The sequence below is a fragment of the Rana temporaria genome, chromosome 13, assembly GCF_905171775.1.
Source record: "Rana temporaria chromosome 13, aRanTem1.1, whole genome shotgun sequence".
NCBI classification, from domain to species: Eukaryota; Metazoa; Chordata; class Amphibia; order Anura; family Ranidae; genus Rana; species Rana temporaria.
Window position 1 is genome coordinate 57,613,650 of NC_053501.1, and position 21,188 is coordinate 57,634,837.

Sequence of the window (21,188 nt, forward strand, 5' to 3'; positions counted from 1 at the left end):
ATATTCACAAGTATAACACGCATTTGTTTTTCATAATCTGGACATTTCAATTTTATAAAGGATTTACAAATACATTGATGGTATGCGTGTTATTTTATCAATTGTAAAAGGCAATTCACAAAAGCTTCAGTGATGTTTCTATTGAAGAGACAAGAAGCTGTTTAGTTGTGATAAAGTAATTGTTTATGAAGAAATAAGACATTTAGCAGTTAAATGCTCATTTCATGTGAGAGGATAAGGGGATTCCACACCAAATTACACGTTTGTGAATTGCTTGCAAGATTAGGAAAAAAAAAAAAAAAAAAAAAAAATCACAAATATTTTATTCGAATATACGGATCCTATTGTCCAGTCCACAGTACTGAGGTCTATTATAGTGACTGCTGAGCACAGCGCTAAGAATGTCAATTTTTTCCCTTTACAAGTCAAGTCCGGAAGACAAAATAATGTTACTCATCTCTAATGAAACGATTCCTGCCTGGGTTTTTGACTGGTGTTACCGGACATCTTGTCACAAAACTTGACTACCCGAGTTGTGAAAAGAAAGATCTTTTAGCGATCTGTCCACCATCTACATTAGCAGATTCCCCTTTCAAAGAAAAGGATGAAACAAGCAGCACACAAAGCTCCACTGGATGTATATTGTACAAGTTGATACAGTAAGTATTTTATTTCCAGCATAGCAAGATCCGATAATAAGTAAACGATGGGAATATCTGCTCACTAGGAACTTTATTAAAAAAAAAAAAAATAATAATAATTATTATACAGCAGCAACAGGAGACTCATTTTTAAAAAAATGGCTCTACTGGAGCTGGAAGTGGGGAGAAAAGCAAATAAAAAAAAAAAAAAAAAAAAAATACTAAACGATATTAAAAAGATAAATAAAAAAAAAAAAAGTCTTGGTTTAGAGTCACTACCAACTACAAATTTTTAGCTTACAACTTCCATTATTTATACTCACACAGATCAAGTCCAACGGGACCCATATTTCAGTATGCACAGACAGACTAATGCTGCGTACACACGAGCAGACTTTCCGATAGGAACTTTTTCCATCGGAAAATAGAGAACCTGCTCTCAATCTTTTGTAGGCGGAAATTCTGACAGCAAAAGCCCAATGGAGCACACACAAGGTCTGAATTTCCGACCAAAAGCTCACATCGGACTTTTCTTGATGGAATTTCCGATCGTGTGTACGCGGCATAAGGCTCTTTGGCTGCTCAATACTTACTGAGGCTCCACCGATGATGACCTTTCACTACCAGTGTTCCCAGCTCCAAATAACGTCTATAAATCACAGCCACAGAAATCTTCCCCACTATAGGAAAATCAGATAATCGCTTGACTACCTTATTGGGCTGTAAACATTATTTTTGTTCCCTAACTAAACCAGCCCATACACATTTCTTCAATGTCGAACCTCACAACCCAATCTATATCTTCACTGGCTAGCTGCAATACCACTGGACCTGAAGGATACCCAGAGGTTCCGGCAATTTAATGCCTGAACCAGAGACAGATGATGGCTACAGGGGAAAACAGCAAACAGACCATCCTTTACATTGCAATCCAATTTTCCAAAGTGGGAAAAATATTCAAATTGCATTTTCATATTGCCGCCTCCACTAGCGGAAAGAAAATCAAAAGGAAGGACAGCCAGGTATAACGCGCCACACTCCCAGCATACCTCAGTTTTGTAACAAGCTTGCCAATTAAGGGACACAGGATTCAGAGACATTCAAATGCAGTACAACCGAGGGGTGGGCAACACAGCATACACAATGCTACCAGGCTCAACTATAACAAAGACTGCCAGCAGCCTGAAGGACGTTTAACCAGAAGCTGGCATCAGATGAGGCCTGAATATCCACCTGTCAAAAAGTAGAGAACGTGTCAACAGAAGGCCAAGTAGCAGCCTTGCAAATCAGAGAAAGTTGCCCCATGCTAAAAAGCCCAAGGAGTACTCTAGGATCTAGTGGAGTGTCTTGACAGAAAAGGATGGAACCCAATCATTAAGGCTCCATTCACACCTGCGATTCTGCTCGTGATCTCAAAATGCGCTACAAAAGGCAAAAAACGCAGGCTCAGGTGACATTTTCAATGGCACGTAAAACGCAGTGCGGTTTTTCCGCAATTTACCATGTCGCGTGAAGCTTGTCCCCCAAAAAGGAGCAGGAGCTTGATTTGGCGACAAGCTTCACACAATGCGATTGCCAGCGATTAATCCCGCCACAATCACTGCAAATCCACACCACATAAAAAAAAAAAAAAAAAGCTGATCGCCACCATTACTAGAAAATAAAAAATTATTAATAAAAATGCCATAAAACTATCCCCTATTTGGCAGACGCTATACATTTTGGGCAAACCAAAACACTTATTGCGATTTCTTTTTTTACCAAAAATAAAGTAGAATAGGTAATCGACCTAAACTGAGGGGAAAAAAAATGTTTTATATAATTTTTGGGGATATTTATTATAGCAAAAGATATTGCATTTTTTTTCAAAATTAACTCTATTTTTGTTTATAGCGCAAAAAATAAAAACCGCAGCGGTGATCAAATGCCACCAAAAGAAAGCTCCATTTGTGGGGAAAAAAAAAGGACGCCAATTTTGTTTGGGAGCCACGTCACACGACTGCGCAATTGTCAGTTAAAGCGACGCAGTGCCGAATTGCAAAAAGGGGCCAGGTCCTTTAGCTGCAAAATGGTCCGGAGCTTATGTGGTTAATAAACCTCTTTCTGAGCTATATATGAAAAGTTGCAGTTTTCTGGACACTGGGCTCTCATTTCCTACCCACATTTTTTTATCTGAAACAGCCAAAAGGCTGTATTGGAAAGATAGCAGTCCAAGACCCTAAGAGGGTTCACCACCACCATTGAGCAGACTTAGCGAAAGTGATTTCTTCCACTTTCCCCACACAATCACCCACGGCCAGTGACTGACCCATGACCTATAGCAATATAGTTTCTTCACATGCCGGTTTGAGACTCCTAAACTGCTGCTGCATGCCAACACCTGATGAAGTCCATACGGTATCCTTGTGCTGATGTCAAGAGTTTTAAATGTAAGTGCGCATATGGTTTTTGTTATAAATAGATTTTTAACATGTTAATGGGGAGCCCACGCCGCTGTTTTTATATCTTTTGGACATGACCAATTCTGAGGAATCAAAGTGGTCCAAAATGCTAAACACTTTTTACCTTAATATATTCTCTGCACTAAGGTAAAAGATGCTCTCCAACTGTTCCCAGAAAAACTTTAAAATACTTACCCGACACCTTCTACAGCTTCAGAACCATCCTGGCTGCTGTCCTCCCTTCCCCTCCTGGTCTCACAGGAATCACTAAGGGGGGCGAGGAGCATGGCTTGCCAGCATTTTGTGCGTCTATGGATGCACACAGCCCAGCTTAGGGGCACTCCCTCACGGGTGCCCCCTTAGCGTTCAGCTTGCTTAGGGGGCACTTCAAAAAAGTGGGAGCGGACAGTGCCAGTGGAGAAACCATCATAGAGGAGCTAAATTTTTTTTGTTGTAATAAATGGATTTTTATAACGCTAATCAGGATCCCGCGCTGGTACAATCATCAAATTCCCCTGAACCGTTTTGATGTTGGTGAAAGCTGGGACTTGTATTGTGCTATACTGGTTGGTTTTTCTCTCAGCATTGGTAATAATGCCGCTCAAAGCTTCTAATAATTGAAGTAGCTCCAGGTGCTTAGCCCACATGGCCTACTCATAAATTAAGTCTTCAGAGGCTGGGTCACACCAGAGGCACCACGGTTCTGAACCTGGAAAGCATTCTGCAGCTAAATGACCAGAGGTCTGGAAGGCATCACTGTGCAGAGCTCAGTGTCCTAAGATCACATTCCAGGCGAAAACCTGCGATCGCCCAAGGCAGCAGGGCCTTAGTATGGCCTCCAAAGCTATTAGTGTATTATTGAAGATACACCAATCTGGATGGCTGCACAAAGACTAGCTCAAGATGAATTCTTTATTGAAGAGACATAAAAAAAAGCTATTAAAAAAGGTCCAACTATTCTTTAAAGAAAAAAGAAGTCTACTGCCCTAGTACACTGGCTACAAATACTGAGACATGCTGGAGGTGGGAGGGGTTAAGCCAGGCCGATTGCTGCTTTTTTCTTTCCATTTTTTCGATCCTCTGTAGGCGACAGCACAATAAAGAAAAACTACTTATGTCCTTAACATTGTCTAATATTCATAGAGTGCTGTATAGATGCTGCACAAAAACAGTAACTCATCGTGTCAAACAGTAAAAAAAAAAAAATTATTGCAAGCCTGTGCATAGATCACCAATAACGATTTAATCACTATATGTGATCAAGGTGGAGGATAAGTTCAGCAGAACACACATTTCCTGACTCCACCCTAATGAGCCCAATGTGAAATTTAGTGTTACTGCTGTTCTATCTCGGATGTAAAAAAAACGAATTTCTGGTTTATTGAGAAGGAATACTGTCTGTACCAAATAGGCCATTAAGAAATACCTTTACAGATCCAGAATCAATTCATGAAATGTAAACTTTTGGCAAAACAGTCTAGACAGCTGTGCATTCAGAACCTCTTATGATTTCCCCTTCCTCCATAATCACTGTATCCTCCCCTGCCCTGGTATCCTCTGCCACCTCCTCGACCTGCATTATAACCTCCTCTTCCAAATCCTCCACCACCACCACCTCGCCATCCTCCTCGTCCTCCCCCCCTCCAACCTCCCCTTCCTCCATCATCCTGTCTTTTCTGCCAGGGTGGCATTTCTGGAGGTGGGCGCTCAATCTCTGAGGGTCTTCCTCCTCGATCAGGCACCCTTCCCATTAGAACCTGTAACAAGTGAATAAAAACAATGAAAATAAATAAAAGTCAGGTAAAAGTTTAACTGCTGTATTTTTTTTAATGGATGAAAAATAAAACATTTGCATTTACTTTATCTCTTATGTACAATCTCACTAACTATAGAAAGAACGCCAATTTTCAACCTTCAAATGCACAGAAAACTCCCAAGATGCCAGTTAGGTGAACAATACCTGTCCCCATTTTAAAATACTGATAGAATGCAATACAAAGAAAATACAGCCTGGTGAAAAAAAGAGCAGCCTCAGCCTACATGTCTCCACCAAACCACATACTCTAATGGATTTCGCCCTGCCACTGGAACACTACGACTAATCATGCATCAGGGTCTGGTTTGGTGAAGACATGTAGGCTGAGGCCGCTCTATCGTTTATATACCTGGGCTGGGCAGGAGTAGCAGCAATCCTTTCTGCTTTACATTTACTAATCCCCTGGATTGGTATTAAGACAAGCCTGCACCCCATGCTGTGAGACACAGTGATATGCTTTCACCTCTACTTTGAGCGGCGCCAAAAGCAATCAAACAGGAAGTGAGAAGAGATCTTTCCACAGTGAGAAAACACTTCCTTCTAATTGCATCACCAGTGCAAAAAGATGCATGGTGCTCAACTGCAGACTGGGATAATCCTATTACTTAATATCCTCATATGTAAGCCCAGCGATCATCCATCCTACTCAAGAAACTGTGTGACACGCCAAGCCTATAGCACAAGTCTACAAAGGGGCAGAAACAATCTTAAAAACATCCTCTTATTACATTACAAAGTCCTCAATACATTACTATGCAGTGCTTCTCTTTTCTATAAAAGAATGCTTACTTTCTCAGGTGCTCATTTCACTTCCCTCCCATCTCCACCCTGTGGATGGCAGGATGTAGCAAGCATTGGATGCGCAACCCTGGAAACTCAAGAGCGCTGAGCTGAGAGCAAAACTGTGTATGCGTGGATAGAGAATGAAACCGATCGCCGATTTGTGAGTTTCTAGGGGCACACACCCAATGCTTGATACGTCCAGCCATCTACAGGACAAAGAGGAGAGAGCAATTAAAGTTTGTATGCTTTAAGAAAAAAAAAAAAAATTTACACAAAATTGAGGATTCAGTAATGCTTGAGGATATTTTTGGCAAAAGTCAGTAAAGGTGAACGAACACTTTATCCCATATGGGGGACACACTTGGACTGAAACTGTTTACTTTTGTCTTTTTGAATAGTGTAGAATGTTAAACTTTTGTTAGGTGTTTATTCCTGGGTTTTTGTAGAGACAAAAAGAGTGAGGTTAACATTGTGGCTCCACAGAGCATACTCTTCCTAACTTGCTTTGCTGGTGACTAGAGTCAATAAGCAACTGTTAAAAATGAGCAACAATCACAGAAAACTAAATTATTAGCATTGTGCTGTTCCCTTTGTACATATGTTTGATAATAAAAAAAAAATAAATAAAAAAAAAAACTTTGTTGGCTCTTGAAACATCTCCTGTAATACATGTTTTCTGGTCACTTGCTCTAGTCACTCCCTTGCATACCCCAAACTACGCTCAGATGTTTCTCAAGTCCTGCATTCTCAGTGATGGAATTATGAAAAAATAAAATAACTTGAAACATAATACCAATAACCTTACAAGGAACCAAATACAGAATATCTATATAGCAATGTACCTTGTTCACAGGACACACAGTCTTCTCCCTTGATAAACCACTGCTAGTGCGCACTATTCTGGAGAGATCCTCCCTAGCAGCCAAGAGGTGTGATATGGTAATGCTCGATTTTGAGCATAGCGAGTATCGCACTGGCTGATAAGCACGAGCAATCTCATCTGTTTTTTCCTAATGGAAAAAAAATATTTTTTTACTGACCATTAAAAACAAAATGTATTTATATTATTGCTATCATATCAGTAGTACAATTTCACACAGTATCTTGCAATGTAACATTTGATAACAATGCATTGTCAATGAAGAGGGAAAAGAACTAGTGTACTGTACAGAAATGCACCCACCTTGGCCCTCTCTGACCAGCCAAATGACTGAACCGTAACATCGAGACGTTTTATTAACATTCGTCGCCGACACTCATACTCTTTACAGAGAGCTTCATTTATCTTCTCCAGGCGTTCCTACAAGATAGGTTAAAAATGTATATATAAATCCTTCCATGGTACATATTACAAATATTCATGCTTGCTTACAAAGCAGGCAGCATAGATGGCGATTTTAATGGATTACTGCTTTAAAGTAAAGAGCCTGGTATCATGAATTGGTTGTTCTTAAAGGGGTTGTAAACCCTCCTGTTTTTTCACCTTAATGCATCCTATGAAACTTCTGCCAGTTACCGCCCCCCCCAGCCTCACCGTTTTACTTACCTAAGCCCTGAAATGTCCCACGCCAAGGACGCGCCGTATCTCTGCCCGTTGTTCTTGGCTCCTGATTGAATAGATTGATAGCAGCACAGCCATTGGCTCTCGTTGTTGTCAATCAAATCCAATGACGCGGACGCATGGGGGTGGGGCAGAGTCCTGCATTCGGCGGCTATGGCCGCCGAATGCTGGACACGGGAGCACACCCGCAAGGTAAACCCCCCAGAGCGCTTCTCCTAAAAGTGAGATCTGATGTGGGGAGGAGCCGCCAAGGGACCCCAGAAGACGGCGTTCGGGGCCAATCTGAGCAAAAAAAAAAAATGCACAGTGGAGGCAAGTATGATGATATATTTGTTATTTAAAAAAAAAAAAAAAAAAAAAAATCGAACCTTTAGTAATTTATGTATAAAGTCTACAATATCAGCTTTCATTCAACAAACGGACTGACTTGTGACATGGACATCACAGTCTTGCAGATCACACTGGGAGAGCACGGCTTTCCCTGTGTAATCGGCAGAGCTGCACAATCAGCATGACAGCTATTTGTGTGCTCCTGATAAATTGAGCACCACAAAGTTAATGATGCAGAGCGGGTGGCTGTCATAACAATGGAACTCCACCGATGACACAAGGAGTTAAACTCTGAGTAATCTGCATAACTGAGCTGTAAAATGGAGTAATGGGAAAGCAAGAGGAAATCCCACCAAAAAAAAAAAACACACACACACACACACACACACAGGCTGTGGTTATACTTGCCTTCCATTCACCCAAAGGGGGAAGTGAAATACCCATTAATTCTGGGTAAAGAAGATCACATGACCTCCTTCCCCTTTTTTCCACATGGGAGCACTGAGAGGCCAACTACCACAGGTCCCAGCACTGTCACATGGGAAAGGACAGCGAACCCTGGGTAAGCTTAAGATCAAACTGCACAGGTAGCCGGAAGGAGAGATTAAAGAGGAACTGCAGTCTGCTCACATAATTTTTAATTAAAATATATTTGCCATTCTGAAGCTTCCCTCCAACCACTTTGCATATTATTTTATATATACTGTGATTCTGTACTTGCCGGATATGCTGCAGAAATCTCCCTCCACTGAGTCTGGCTGCAGCCATTTTAACTGTGGGCAGCCGAAGCTGCTGCCTGTTAACTTCCTGGAATTGCTACAGAGCCTGAGGGCCTTCACTGTCCTAGCTCCTCCCCTTAAAGTGGAAGTAAACCCTCCTATCGTTTTCAGCCAAGGAAGCGGCCATCTTGACCTCTGTTTAATCTGCAACTGCCATGATGCTGTACATGTGACCTGTTATGAAACCAGCCATTGGATGGTTTGGCAGTTTGGTTGAGAGCACAAACAAATGTGACAGCTAGCATTTCCGGCATGCCGGGAATGTTAACTGTTTTGTAACTATCAAATTGAAGGGTTTACTTCCACTTTAAAGAAGGGCTAGGACGACAAAGGCACTCGGCTCTATAGAGATTTAAAGGGGTTGTAAAGATACAATTTTGTTTCCCTAAATAGCTTCCTTTAAAATTGTACCTTTGCAACCCCTTTAAGAAGCTGATCGAGATTTTGGATGTGTGGCTCTATGTTGCGCTTTAAACCCATGTTCTTATTAGTGTGGTGCTCTGGAAGCACCCGCATATTGCGAGTACCCTGTACATTTTAGTAAACGCATGTTACTACGGTGTTGGAGCGAGGTGATCCATTGGTGGTCTGGAAATATATATATATTTCACAATTACATTTAGTTGTTCAATCAACATCCATTTGTGGAAATGTCACTGTTTTACTATGGTCTTTTTGTGCACAATATTGTATGGACATTTAATTAGGCACTTTATATGTTGTTTGATTCAATGATTTTTTATATTTTAGGATTCAGCGCTGCACTCATTAGGTATCAGATTTACATTTGCATGTTTGATGTTTCAAACCTCTCTGCAGAAACCTAAAGGGCAACTCCAATTAGGATTGTTTACTATTGAGGAAAACATAAAAAATAAGCTTTTTATACATGTCATTATCAGATTTAAACATGACTTTTAGAAGCTCTATGGGTAGGACTGGAGCATATCACTAGTTATTCTGTAGTGCAAACTATTTAATATATATTACTTCCCGCTGTATGCAGTGGGGGTGGGCAGGGATGAATAATTTCTTTAAAAATGATGAGAAGGGTGAAAAATAGGACTACAGAAACTGACTGGGAAAGTCAACAATTCCAGGGATGCAATTAGATGAGTCAAGGCTTGTCACTTAGTAAGAAGGCTTAAATGTTAGGGTTACTTTTTATTGTAATCTTCTCTTGTTTTTCCTATATTAAATTTGTTTCTCACCAGCAGTTCTGCATTCAGTTCCACACAGAGGAGCGTCTTGTTAATGCCATTTGACTGAACTTTGGGTAATAACTCTGTAACCTGTGAATAGGATAAAAACACAGGCAACATAAATATTATAAATGGCATTTTGCACATTCTTTCTTTCCTGCTTAATTGTAAAACCACCTGTCAGTTACAAATAAAGCAGGCTTTCCTTCATAAAAAAATAAACCAGATATAAATTAAACCTTGAATATCTCGGGGGGGGGGGGGGGGGGGGGGGGACCTAGTTTTGACAGGTACCCAGCTCCCACTTCCGATCAGGCCACCTAAGTGACTGGAGCGGAAGTTCTCCCCTTTCCTCTCCGATATCTTTTGGGACACGTCACAGATCCCAGAAGATTGCCCAGTCCTTCAGGATGCGCAGTGTGACACGCAGTGCTGGGGAGAAACCAAGGCTTCGGACGGCCGCATCACTAGACCATGGGAAAGGTGAATGTCTGTTTATTAAAAGACCGCAGCTACACTCTTTAGAGCTACACTCTAAATTTACTTTAAGAGACCGATATTCCCAAGCGCCTCTACCAGTAGTACATCCCCTTCGAATCCTCTTTCAGGGTGTCAATGGGCCGTCCTGTGGAGACAGGGGTTCTATGCTTTTTTATTATAGCAAAATCTGGCAGCTTGCTATAAATGTGACTAAAGCTCCCCCCGTTCATGCCCAGACTCCCCTCTGGGACAACCCGCAATAGCCCAAATTGTTAACCATCCCTGATCATACACTCTGGTTGGAGACAAGGGTCCTTTACCTTTCACATGTGCTAGCCAATGGGGTGGTTAAGTTGTTCCAAGAATTTAGGAGGGATTTGGAGTATCCAATCACATGATTTTTCGGTATCTCAACTCCGGTGCGCTTTTAACACTCAAGTACATGACTCCACCCCTACCCTGGAACCTCTCCATGTTATGGAGATAACCATTAGTCAAGATTCTAAGAAACTTATCTTGTTCTACAACCATCTCCTTCTGCAACCAAACTAGCTTACAAAAACTGAAGTCCAACTGGTCAAATGTAGGAGAGATGTTGGATGAAATCTTGGGAACATGCAAATCTGTTCCCCCCCCCCAAACTATCTGACCGGCTCACACATCTTTAAATATTGCATAGGTCCTACTTTACTCCCATTTCATCTCTCAAAGTACAGGCCAGGTTCCAACTCGGCGTGTCCCAAATGTGGTGACCTCAAGGACACTTTATCATCCATTATGGTCCTGCCCTTCCCTTCAGGAGGTCCTGGGCGCAGGTGGTCAATATCCTCCATGACTATGCCCAAGGCAATGCATACTCTCTACCTCCCAGGAAGACAAATACCTACACATTGTTACAGGAAACGCTTTTCACAACTAGACAGCAGGTTGCTAAAACTTGGATTGGAGAGTCTCAGACTCTCAATCAGTGAATTTGGGCTGTCAACATCACCCATCCCTACAAAAAAGGTGTTATATATGCATGGGGGCTGTCCTAATAAATACCACAATAACTTCTGTTAAAATGTTCATGAAGACATCCATATTGCACTCACATGCTCCTCAAATTATATAATATAACTGTATATACACACACAAATTGTTTTTTTTAGGATTGAGTAACCTAACCCATAAGAAAATAAATATTCATATTAAATGACATTACTATATTTCAGGTAATAAATCTTTTTTTCCCCAAGCAGAGCTTACTTTCTCATAGATTTGTTTGCTTCTGGGTGTCTAAAGGGATCAGCATTGCACTGGGTCTCTGGAAAGGAAGGTGTCTATTGAATTGGAATAAATAACCAAAACCCACCACCTTCTTCCTTGTGGCTGAGAAATGCATGTGAAAGAGAAATTTAACCTTATGTAGCTAAAAATAAAAAGTATCTCTCTCTAAATAAACTTGTATACCTTACCAAGCACAAAAAAAAAAAAAAGACAGAAGAGCACACAACATACTTACTAGTCCATCATCACTGTCAGGTTTTTCTTGTGCTGCTTTTCACCTGCGCCGTTATGAATGTGCTGGGAAAATCCAGATGTTCACGGGTCCCTTCCAGATTTGGAATTTGCAAAGACCTGGGGCATGTCAGGTATTAGGGACCTGCCAGAAAACTGTGGCATGTGTGCGCCTCATAGGAACACTATTTCCTGCGATGCAGCAGGCCAGATTCATAAAAGAAAAACCTACTAAAATGGATTCCCCTGATTCACTGTATATAGTAGCTTTTAGGCGATTTTAAATATTTTTTTTATTTTTAAGGAAATCACTTATAAAGCAAAAAACCTAGGTTAAACTCCTGGTGATAGCAGGCATTCATCGACTGATATGCCCCATCTTAGCCCTATGCATGGTACACACTACCATTTTTTTTCTTCCGTTCAACCCTGATGGAGGAGCTGGTCAGCTGCTGGTTTTCCAGCACGCTTATCTGACAGAAGCAGGCCAAACGACCGGCTTCTGCCGGACTGGGTGCCTTACACATACATTCAGCCCGTATGTACAGGGCTTTAGGCAGTGAAGTTTAGCCTAATTAGATACAAGTCAAACTAAACCTATTGATTAGAAAACTGCAATCAGGCAGCTTTTTTTTCCTAAATGTAGACTTTTATTAAATCAAACCACAAAGCCAAACAGTACAGAGAAATGCCAATAACAATCAATAGTCCAAAAAATCCTGAAAAAAATTACCAGCGTAACAAAAATAAAAATTCAAAGTACACATACATAACCATCAGGCGGCTTTTTTATTGCAGAAGAGGCACACTATGTCTCTTCTGCCATAACAAACACTCACCTGCCTGCAGTTTTCTACTGGATGTACATCGAGTATACAAAGCTCAGTGTGCATTCCTAGCACACTTCAGCTGTGCTTAAAATCACTGACTTCTGTGTGTATGTGCAGCATGACATATCACCCAATCAAGAGACCAAAAGCCTGGCAATAGGAAAGTAGATGGAAATGCCACGTTGCTGGAGGGGAATATTTTTGGAAGTTTTTTTCCGCTTTAAAGTGGTTTTAAACTCTCTCTCTCTCTCTCTCAAAAAAAAATAAAAAAACACAACACACAACGTGCAAGACAAAGGCATATTAACCACTTAAGCCCCGGACCATTTCGCAGCTAAATGCCCAGGCCAGGTTTTGCGATTCGGCACTGCGTCGCTTTAACGTGGCTCCCAAACAAAATTGGCGTCCTTTTTTCCCCCACAAATAGAGCTTTCTTTTGCTGGTTTTTGATCACCTCTGCGGTTTTTAGTTTTTGCGCTATAAACAAAAATAGAGCGACAATTTTGAAAAAATGCAATATTTTTTAGTTTTTGCTATAATAAATATCCCCCAAAAACATATATAAAATTATTTTTTTCCTCAGTTTAGGCCGATACATATTCTACCTATTTTTGGTAAAAAAAAAAAAAACGCAAAAAGGGTTTATCCGTTGGTTTGCGCAACATTTATAGCGTTTACAAAATAGGGGATAGTTTTATTGCATTTTTATTATTTTTTTTTTTTACTACTAATGGCGGCGATCAGCGATTTTTTTCGTGACTGCGACATTATGGCGGACACTTCGGACAATTTTGACACATTTTTGGGACCATTGTCATTTTCACAGCAAAAAATGCATTGAAATTGCATTGTTTATGTGAAAATGACAGTTGGAGTTTGGGAGTTAACCACAGGGGGCGCTGTAGGAGTTGGGGTTCACCTAGTGTGTGTTTACAACTGTAGGGGGGTGTGGCTGTAGGTCTGATGTCATCGATCGAGTCTCCCTATAAAAAGGATCACTCGATCGATGCGCCGCCACAGTGAAGCACGGGGAAGCCGTGTTTACATACGGCTCTCCCCGTTCTTCAGCTCCAAAGAGCGATCACGAGGGGGGGCTAGAAACGAATAGCCGCGCCCTCGTCACGGATCGCTCCCCGCGGGTTACCGACCGCCGCATGTACCGGGGGTGGGGGGGACGTACATGTACGCCCATATGCCTGTACGTGCCATACTTATATATGTACATGCGGCGGGCGTTAAGCATCGCATACTAGCTCATTATGAAATACTTACCTTAGATCGAAGCTGTTGCAGCGTTATGGAGTTATTTACGTTAGTTTGCAGGCTCCGGCACTGTGGTGGGCCGGAGCCGTGATGACGCGGGAGCCGCCGGTCACGGCACATCTACTGAAAAAAGGGCACGAGCAAGCCGTTGTTTCAGTACGCATGTGCCGATGACGGTGGTACATGCAGATACAGTGAATATCTCCTAAACGGTCCTTTTTTATAGGCTTACCTGTAGGTAAATGTGGTAGTACATGGTGTACAAGGGTTTAAGAGTGAAGGCATTGGCAAAGAACCAACATGTGACACAAGAATTAGAGAATGGCCGTTTCCATCGGAGGCTTGTCGCTCATTTTGTTTTCTGCTTTAGTGCCCATGTCTTGGTTTTTGAAAAGAGGAAACCGTACAGGCAGGGATGTAAAGATACATGAAAGCCAAACATTTAATATAAACCTTGTACCTTTTCTTGCACACTTTTTAACTGGCCAATAATATCTGAAGTGGATGGCAAAGGCAACCGGAGAACTTCAAAAATAGTTTTTATTTCTTTATTCACAGCATCACTTGGACCTGAGCAAGTCAACGACTTCGTCTGTAGGATCTGTACAGCCTGAAGTTCTGAACCTAAGAATACTGGGAAATATGATAAAAGATAAAATGAAAAACGGTCTGAAAGATGGTGAAGGGGCACATAATAATGCGTTTTATTTAAATTTTGAAAAGTTTCAATATCACTTAAAGCGGAGTTCCACCCACAAAATTTACTTTACATTAATCAACTGGAAAAAGCATCAGAATTGTATTTATTTTTTTACATACTTGTACAGGGCTGTTGCTATGGGGTCTCTTGTAATGTGTCCCCTTCCTCTCCATGGCACCTGACGTCACTTCCCTCGGCACAGAGGGCTAGAATCCCAGTGATAGGCTTATCATGGTTGACATCACAACGGGGCGGGCACTTCAACGCCAATGCCCGTTGTGATGGCACCCTGAGAAGTTTCCTGCGCTGCTAAATTGGCTTACTGCACATGTGCGAGAATGGGCAGTGAATGCCGATTATTCAGCAACACCGCATCCTGGAAGAATATCCTAGTGGGCTTTGCATGCCCATTAGCAAGATGGAACCGATCAACACATCCAAATCTAAAGTTAGTTTTACAAATAAAATATAATAAATAGAGCGGCACGATTAATGAGAATACTGTATGCAGCATTACATATGTAATATGTCGCTTTAAAGAGGAAGTAAAGTCAAGTTTTTTTATTTTTCTGACCTTCAAAAGTAAAGGCATAATGTGCTAGTATGCATCACAGTACGTTAAACTTAACTGCAAACTTAGCCCTTGTCGGCCCCGCTGAATGCTGCATCCATCTTCGCCCGTCTTCCTTCCGGGTCCGCGGACTCAGATAGTGGGAGCTGCGGGAGCCACCGGTCACGGCACAGTGTGGCCGTTCTATCAGAATGAATGCGCAGATTACATAATTGGCTGCATATACAGTAAATCTCTCCTAAACGGCCCATAATTAGGAGATATTTTACAGTACCTATAGGTAAGCCTTATTATAGGCTTACCTATAGGTACAATACATGCATGGGACTTTACTTCCTCTTTAATTCATATGCAGGTGTTCTATTTGTACTTACACAGCAATTTCAGACAATCCTCCTTGTTTTGGAGTCTGCTTGCGATATCTCCAGACACCAGAGAAGTATATGGGCAAGAGAGTTCCTTTAAGAATCCACTTATTTCCAGCTGAATACTCTCCAGGTCTCCACCTATTACGGGTAAGGGAACAGACACCGGTTTTTAATATCATCATGCGCTCAAAAGCGCCAACACTACCATGAACAATAAAAAATAAACCGGTTAAAATATCAGCACCCCCCCCCCCCCCCCCCCCATTTCCTTGCTTAGTCAAGTTCCCATCCCTTTTTCTCCTCTAGCCATCTCCGCCAAGCATCCCTTTCCCCATCTTCCATATCTCACCTCTCCCCACCCCCTTCCACTCTTCTCCTTACTCCCTTTTTTATGCAACCCCAATTACACTTACCATTTTAGTCTATACGGATGTTCTACAATCCCCTTTCATATAAAATTTAAAATTAAAGCAGAAGGGAACCCATGCTTGCCTATGTCAGGTCATCTAAGCATGTAGAAACAAAAGTGGCAACCACCCGGGCCTACAACTGGCCTTTGCAGCAAGGCGCACATGGAAGAGCAATGAACATCACAGACAGACAAAATATTCCCCAGCAGACTTACCCGCCAGCCTGCAAAATGCTGGCTGACGGGCAAGTGTGCTCAGAAATCTCTTGTCTGTCAGATTTTGTAAACATCCTGCTTGCAATGCAACACCACTCAGAAGCATAGTTGTTTTTAAACTGTATTTTTTGGAGGGATTACCAGTAAATTGTAACCACTGAACCTTACACAATGGGTATGTGCTAATTATTTTGTTCTCAACAATAAAATAATAAAAAAAACAAAAAAACATTTGCAGCACCAGATTAAAGCCTATCAGGGTTGCCCTCTTTTTTCTATGTATACATATATGCTTTTAAAAGCACAAATATGAAAAATATTCACATACACTATACAAACATTTTTAATGTGCTATATTTAGAAGAAAAAAAAAAAAAGAAAAAAAAAGTGCTTTTTTGATGGCGCTTCTGCCCTGCAATGATATGGAGACGGGTGGGGGCCAGCTTCCCCTCGCTCGTCTTCATACCCAGGTAGGGACAACATCCGATCGCCTCTGCCGACTGCTCCGGTAAGTGGAGGAGGGCACCGGAGAGCGGCGGGAGACAATACTAGCACATTATGCCTTTGCCTTGCTTTAAATAGGGAGATTTGCACAAAAGTTTGTTTACACTCAGTTTGACATTTTTGTACTGCAGTAACGCATGGTGCAGCAACATGCACGTTTCAGTACAATGCACTGCTATTCATTTTGAATACCTGCAATGCATGGAAATACGTTACTGTGTTTTGCTTTCCAAACAATGGAAGGGCTCTGGTTTGGGACATGCTAAGGCGAGTTGGCATCAGGTGAAGATTTGCCATTGTTCATATAGGCTCAGTGCAATGTTCTTTGCAGTGATTGTATCCGATGAGATGAATTACTTACCTTCAGAGCTGACACTTTCTTCTAAGTTGCCTAATGACTGTATCTGAGAGCTGAGCCAACACAAGAGCTGGCAGTATTCAGGAGATGACAGCCCACTCTCTAAAGCTGGACCTAGAGTGGTCTCATCCAATAGGGGCCCCTGGTACCTGGCATGAAAATAAATAATCTCAAGGTGTGTTCACTATGACATTTAACATCAGTTCAAGTAAACTGTCACATTGTCATCATTCAACAGAGGGACAGACAAGGGTCGCGGGAGACAGACAGGGAGGGACAGACAAGGGTCGCGGGAGACAGACAGGGAGGGACAGACAAGGGTCGCGGTAGACAGACAGGGAGGGACAGACAAGGGTCGCGGTAGACAGACAGGGAGGGACAGACAAGGGTCGCAGGTAGGGTTGCCACCTCATTCCTTTAAAACAGAACACATATGAATTACACAGGTTCTGAGGCTAATTTAATTTAGATAAGGCTCCACTTGAGTTCAATTACCACCTTAATCAGCCACAGAACCTGTGTAATTCATATGTGTTCTGTTTTAAAGGAATGAGGTGGCAACCCTAGTCGCAGGAGACAGACAGGGAGGGACAGACAAGGGCCACAGAAAACAGGTGGGAGGGAAGAGAGGACAAGGGGGGAGAAGAGAGGACAAGGGGGGAGAAGAGAGGACAAGGGGGGAGAAGAGAGGACAAGGGGGGAGAAGAGAGGACAAGGGGGGAGAAGAGAGGACAAGGGGGGAGAAGAGAGGACAAGGGGGGAGAAGAGAGGACAAGGGGGGAGAAGAGAGGACAAGGGGGGAGAAGAGAGGACAAGGGGGGGGAAGAGAGGACAAGGGGGGAGAAGAGAGGACAAGGGGGGAGAAGAGAGGACAAGGGGGGAGAAGAGAGGACAAGGGGGGAGAAGAGAGGACAAGGGGGGAGAAGAGAGGACAAGGGGGGAGAAGAGAGGACAAGGGGGGAGAAGAGAGGACAAGGGGGGAGAAGAGAGGACAAGGGGGGAGAAGAGAGGACAAGGGGGGAGAAGAGAGGACAAGGGGGGAGAAGAGAGGACAAGGGGGGAGAAGAGAGGACAAGGACCAGAGAGAAGCAGGGGGGTAAGTGCCAGAGACAGGTGCAAGCAAACCTCCACTCATGCAGTAGAGCAGTGTCAGGGATCTATGTACAATTAATGCATCACAGTACATCGTGTAAAGATCTCCTCTCACCCCAGAGACTCCAGCGTGTCCAACAAATCGGCCTCCATCCCGCCAGCAAATCTCCTCCAATCACCGCACCAGCTCAGTCTGCATTCAAGACATTCATCAACTTCCGGTCCAGCAACAATACAGGTCCGGGCTGCAGCGCCGCCTCCGAGATAAAGGTTCCGGCTGTTGTGAAGCGTTTCATTTCACCCTCTACTCGGTACGGCGGTACGGGTTCGGCTAGAAGTGAACATTTCACCTCATTAAACCCGAGCGGGTCACATAAGCAGGTCTCTCAGTCTGTATCCTCCTGAGTCTGCCATGTTAGAAGGGGGAACACCTCAGGAGGACACATATAGACTGAATGGCTTTCTGAATTGGGCACCATCAACAACATACCAATCATATAGAGCCCGAGTCTATCCACCACCTATTATATTTAGATAGGAGGGAAGGGTAAAACTTCTGGAAAGTTTTTATTGCTCCATGTGACCACATTGGGGACATTCCCCCTTCCTGTGTGTCCTGTGTCACCAGGGCAACAAATGAGGACTGGGGGACCCCAGAACAGATATGCACAGAGCAATATGCTTTAACCACTTCAATACTGGACACTTTTACCCCCCTTTCTGCCCAGAGATTTATTTTGGTGGTATTTAATCACCACAGTTTTTTTTTTTTTTTTTGCTAAACTAACGAAAAACTAAAATTTTGAAATAAACCAAACCTTTTTCTTAGTTTCTGTTAAAACTTTGAAAACAGGTAATTTTTCTCCTTCACTGATGTTCGCTGATGAGGCTGCACAGATGGACACTGATAGGCCTAGATTCAGGTACGGCCGATCTACGTTGCGCGGGCGTAGCGTACCGTATTTACGCTATGCCGCCGCAACTTAGAGAGGCAAGTGCTGTATTCACAAAGCACTTGCCTCCTAAGTTACGGCGGCGTAGCGTAAATGGGCCGGCGTAAGCGCGCGTAATTCAAAGTAGGCTGTAGGGAGCGTGTTGTATTTACCCCATGTAAATGCATGGCCGAACGAACGGCGCAGTCGCGCGCATGCTCAGTATCACGTCGTATTTACGCCCAAAAATACGTCAGCTCAATGCCTGTGACGTGAACGTAATTTACGCACAGCCCTATTCGCATACGACTTACGCAAACGACATAAAAAGATACGCTTGTTCCGATGTCCATACTTTGCATGGGATGCGCCACCTAGAGACCAGCTTTATCTTTACGCCGGCGTATCTCTTACGTAAACGGCGTAACTAATTGCGACGGGCGTACATACGTTCGTGAATCGGCGTATCTAGTCATTTGCATATTCTACGCCAAACTCAACGGAAGCGCCACCTAGCGGCCAGCGTAAAGATGCACCCTAAGATACGACAGCGTAGGAGACTTACGCCGCTCGTATCTTAGCCTAATTTAAGCGTATCTGGTTTGCCGAATACGCTTACATTTATGACGGCGCCGATTCGGACTTACGACGGCGTATCTACTAATACGCCGACGTAAGTCTCTGAGAATCTGGCCCATAGACACTGAGGCCCCGTACACACGACAGAGTTTCTCGGCTGAATTCGGCGAGAAACTCGGTCAGAGCCGGATTCTGCCGAGAAACTCTGTCGTGTGTACACTTTCGGTCCGATGGAGCCGCCGAGGAACTCGTCGAGAAAATAGAGAACATGTTCTCTATTTTCTCGTTGTTCTATGGGAGCTCTCGGCCCGCCGAGCTCCTCGGCGGCTTCAGGGCTGAACTGGCCGAGGAACTCGATGTGTTTGGCACGTCGAGTTCCTCGGCCGTGTGTACGAGGCCTAACAGTTAGCACTGGGTTGCACTGATGAGGTGGCACTGGTGCTATTGGATGCTATTCCACAGTAGCACTGCAACTGGAGAGGAAGTCAATAGGAACAGGTTTTCTGGCTCAACAGGGAAGCAATCCAATCGGATGCTGCCGACCCATGTGACCCGAGCAGCCATCTTGGATCAGGCAAAGCCTGTTTAAGGCCCTGGCTCCCAGTCTTAAGAGATTGTAAAACCTTGTGTTTTTTCAAGCATGTGCTATTTTATCTTGATAATATTATCTTCTCCAAGACTTTTGAGGAGCATGTGAAACATCTTGACTGGGTGTTCTCCCGTTTGACTCAAGAAAGCACATGTACAGGCCCGTCTGAACTTTGCTAATGAACATCTGAATGAGGAGAATTGGGTAAAAGTGCTGTGGTCAGATGAGACCAAAATCGAGCTCTTTGGCATCAGGATCAGCATGTAAGAGGTGGAGGAATGCTGCCTATGACCTCAAGAACACCATTCCCACTGTCAAACATTGAGGTGGAAACAAGATGCTTTGGGGGGGTTCTGCTAAGGGGACAGGACAACTTCACTGCATCAAAAGGAACGATGGATTGGGACTGTCAAATCTTGGGTGAGAACCTCCTTCCCTCAGCCAAGGCATTGAAAATGAGTAGTGGATGGGTATTCCAACATGACAATGACCCAAAACACACGGCCAAGGCAACAAAGGAGTGGCTCAAAAAGAAGGCCGGGAGTGGCCTTGCCAGTCTCCAGACCTTAATCCCATAGAAAATATGTGGAGGAAGCTGAAGGTTCGAGTTACCAAACGTCAGCCTCGAAACCTTAACCACTTCAATACAGGGCTTTAAAACCCACCTCCATACCGGGCCTATTCTGGCACTTCTCTCCTACATGTACAAATCATCATTCTTTTGCTAGAAAATTACTCAGAACCCCCAAACAGTATATATGTTTTTTTAGCAGACACCCTAGGGAATAAAATGGTGGTCATTGCAACTTTTTATCTTGCACGGTATTTGTGCAATCATTTTTCAGACGCCTTTTTTTTGTAAAAAGAATGGTTTCATGAATTAAAAAATAACAAAACAGTAAAGTTAGCCCAATTTTTTTGTAAAATATGAAATATGATGTTACACCGAGTAAATAGATACCTAACATGTCATGCTTTAAAATTGCGCACACTCATGAAATAGTGCCAACTTCGTTACTTAAAAATCTCCATAGGCAACGCTTTACATTTTTTACAGTTTAGAGTTACAGAGGAGGTCTAGAGCTAGAATTGTTGCACACGCTCTAACGCACGCAGCGACACCTCACATGTGTGGTTTGAACAACATTTACATACGTGGGCAGGACTTGTGTGTGTTCCCCTCTGAGTGCGAGCTACCGGGGACAGGGGCGTTTTAATTTTTTTATTTATTTTTATTTTACTTA

General features: G+C 42.9%; 1 protein-coding gene across 1 annotated transcript; it reads right to left on the minus strand.

Moving 5' to 3' along the window:
- Window positions 1–4,439: 4,439 nt before the first annotated feature.
- Window positions 4,440–18,125, minus strand: FAM98B (family with sequence similarity 98 member B). Its single transcript, XM_040332264.1, has 8 exons — window positions 17,960–18,125; window positions 16,756–16,901; window positions 15,272–15,403; window positions 14,087–14,259; window positions 9,563–9,643; window positions 6,865–6,981; window positions 6,524–6,691; window positions 4,440–4,839 (listed from the first exon to the last, which is right to left on the minus strand). The coding sequence occupies exons 1-8, from the start codon at window positions 17,995–17,997 to the stop codon at window positions 4,576–4,578; spliced, it is 1,119 nt and encodes a 372-aa protein (XP_040188198.1). The 5' UTR covers window positions 17,998–18,125; the 3' UTR covers window positions 4,440–4,575.
- Window positions 18,126–21,188: the final 3,063 nt, after the last annotated feature.

Coding starts and splice junctions, on each gene's coding strand:
- FAM98B (XM_040332264.1), bottom strand. CDS start 17,997: ATGGAGGCCGATTTGTTGGACACGCTGGAGTCTCTGGG. Junction 16,902..17,959: donor GACACGCTGGAGTCTCTGGG/GTGAGAGGAGAT, acceptor TTTTCATGCCAG/GTACCAGGGGCCCCTATTGG. Junction 9,644..14,086: donor TAAAAAGTGTGCAAGAAAAG/GTACAAGGTTTA, acceptor TCCTATTCACAG/GTTACAGAGTTATTACCCAA.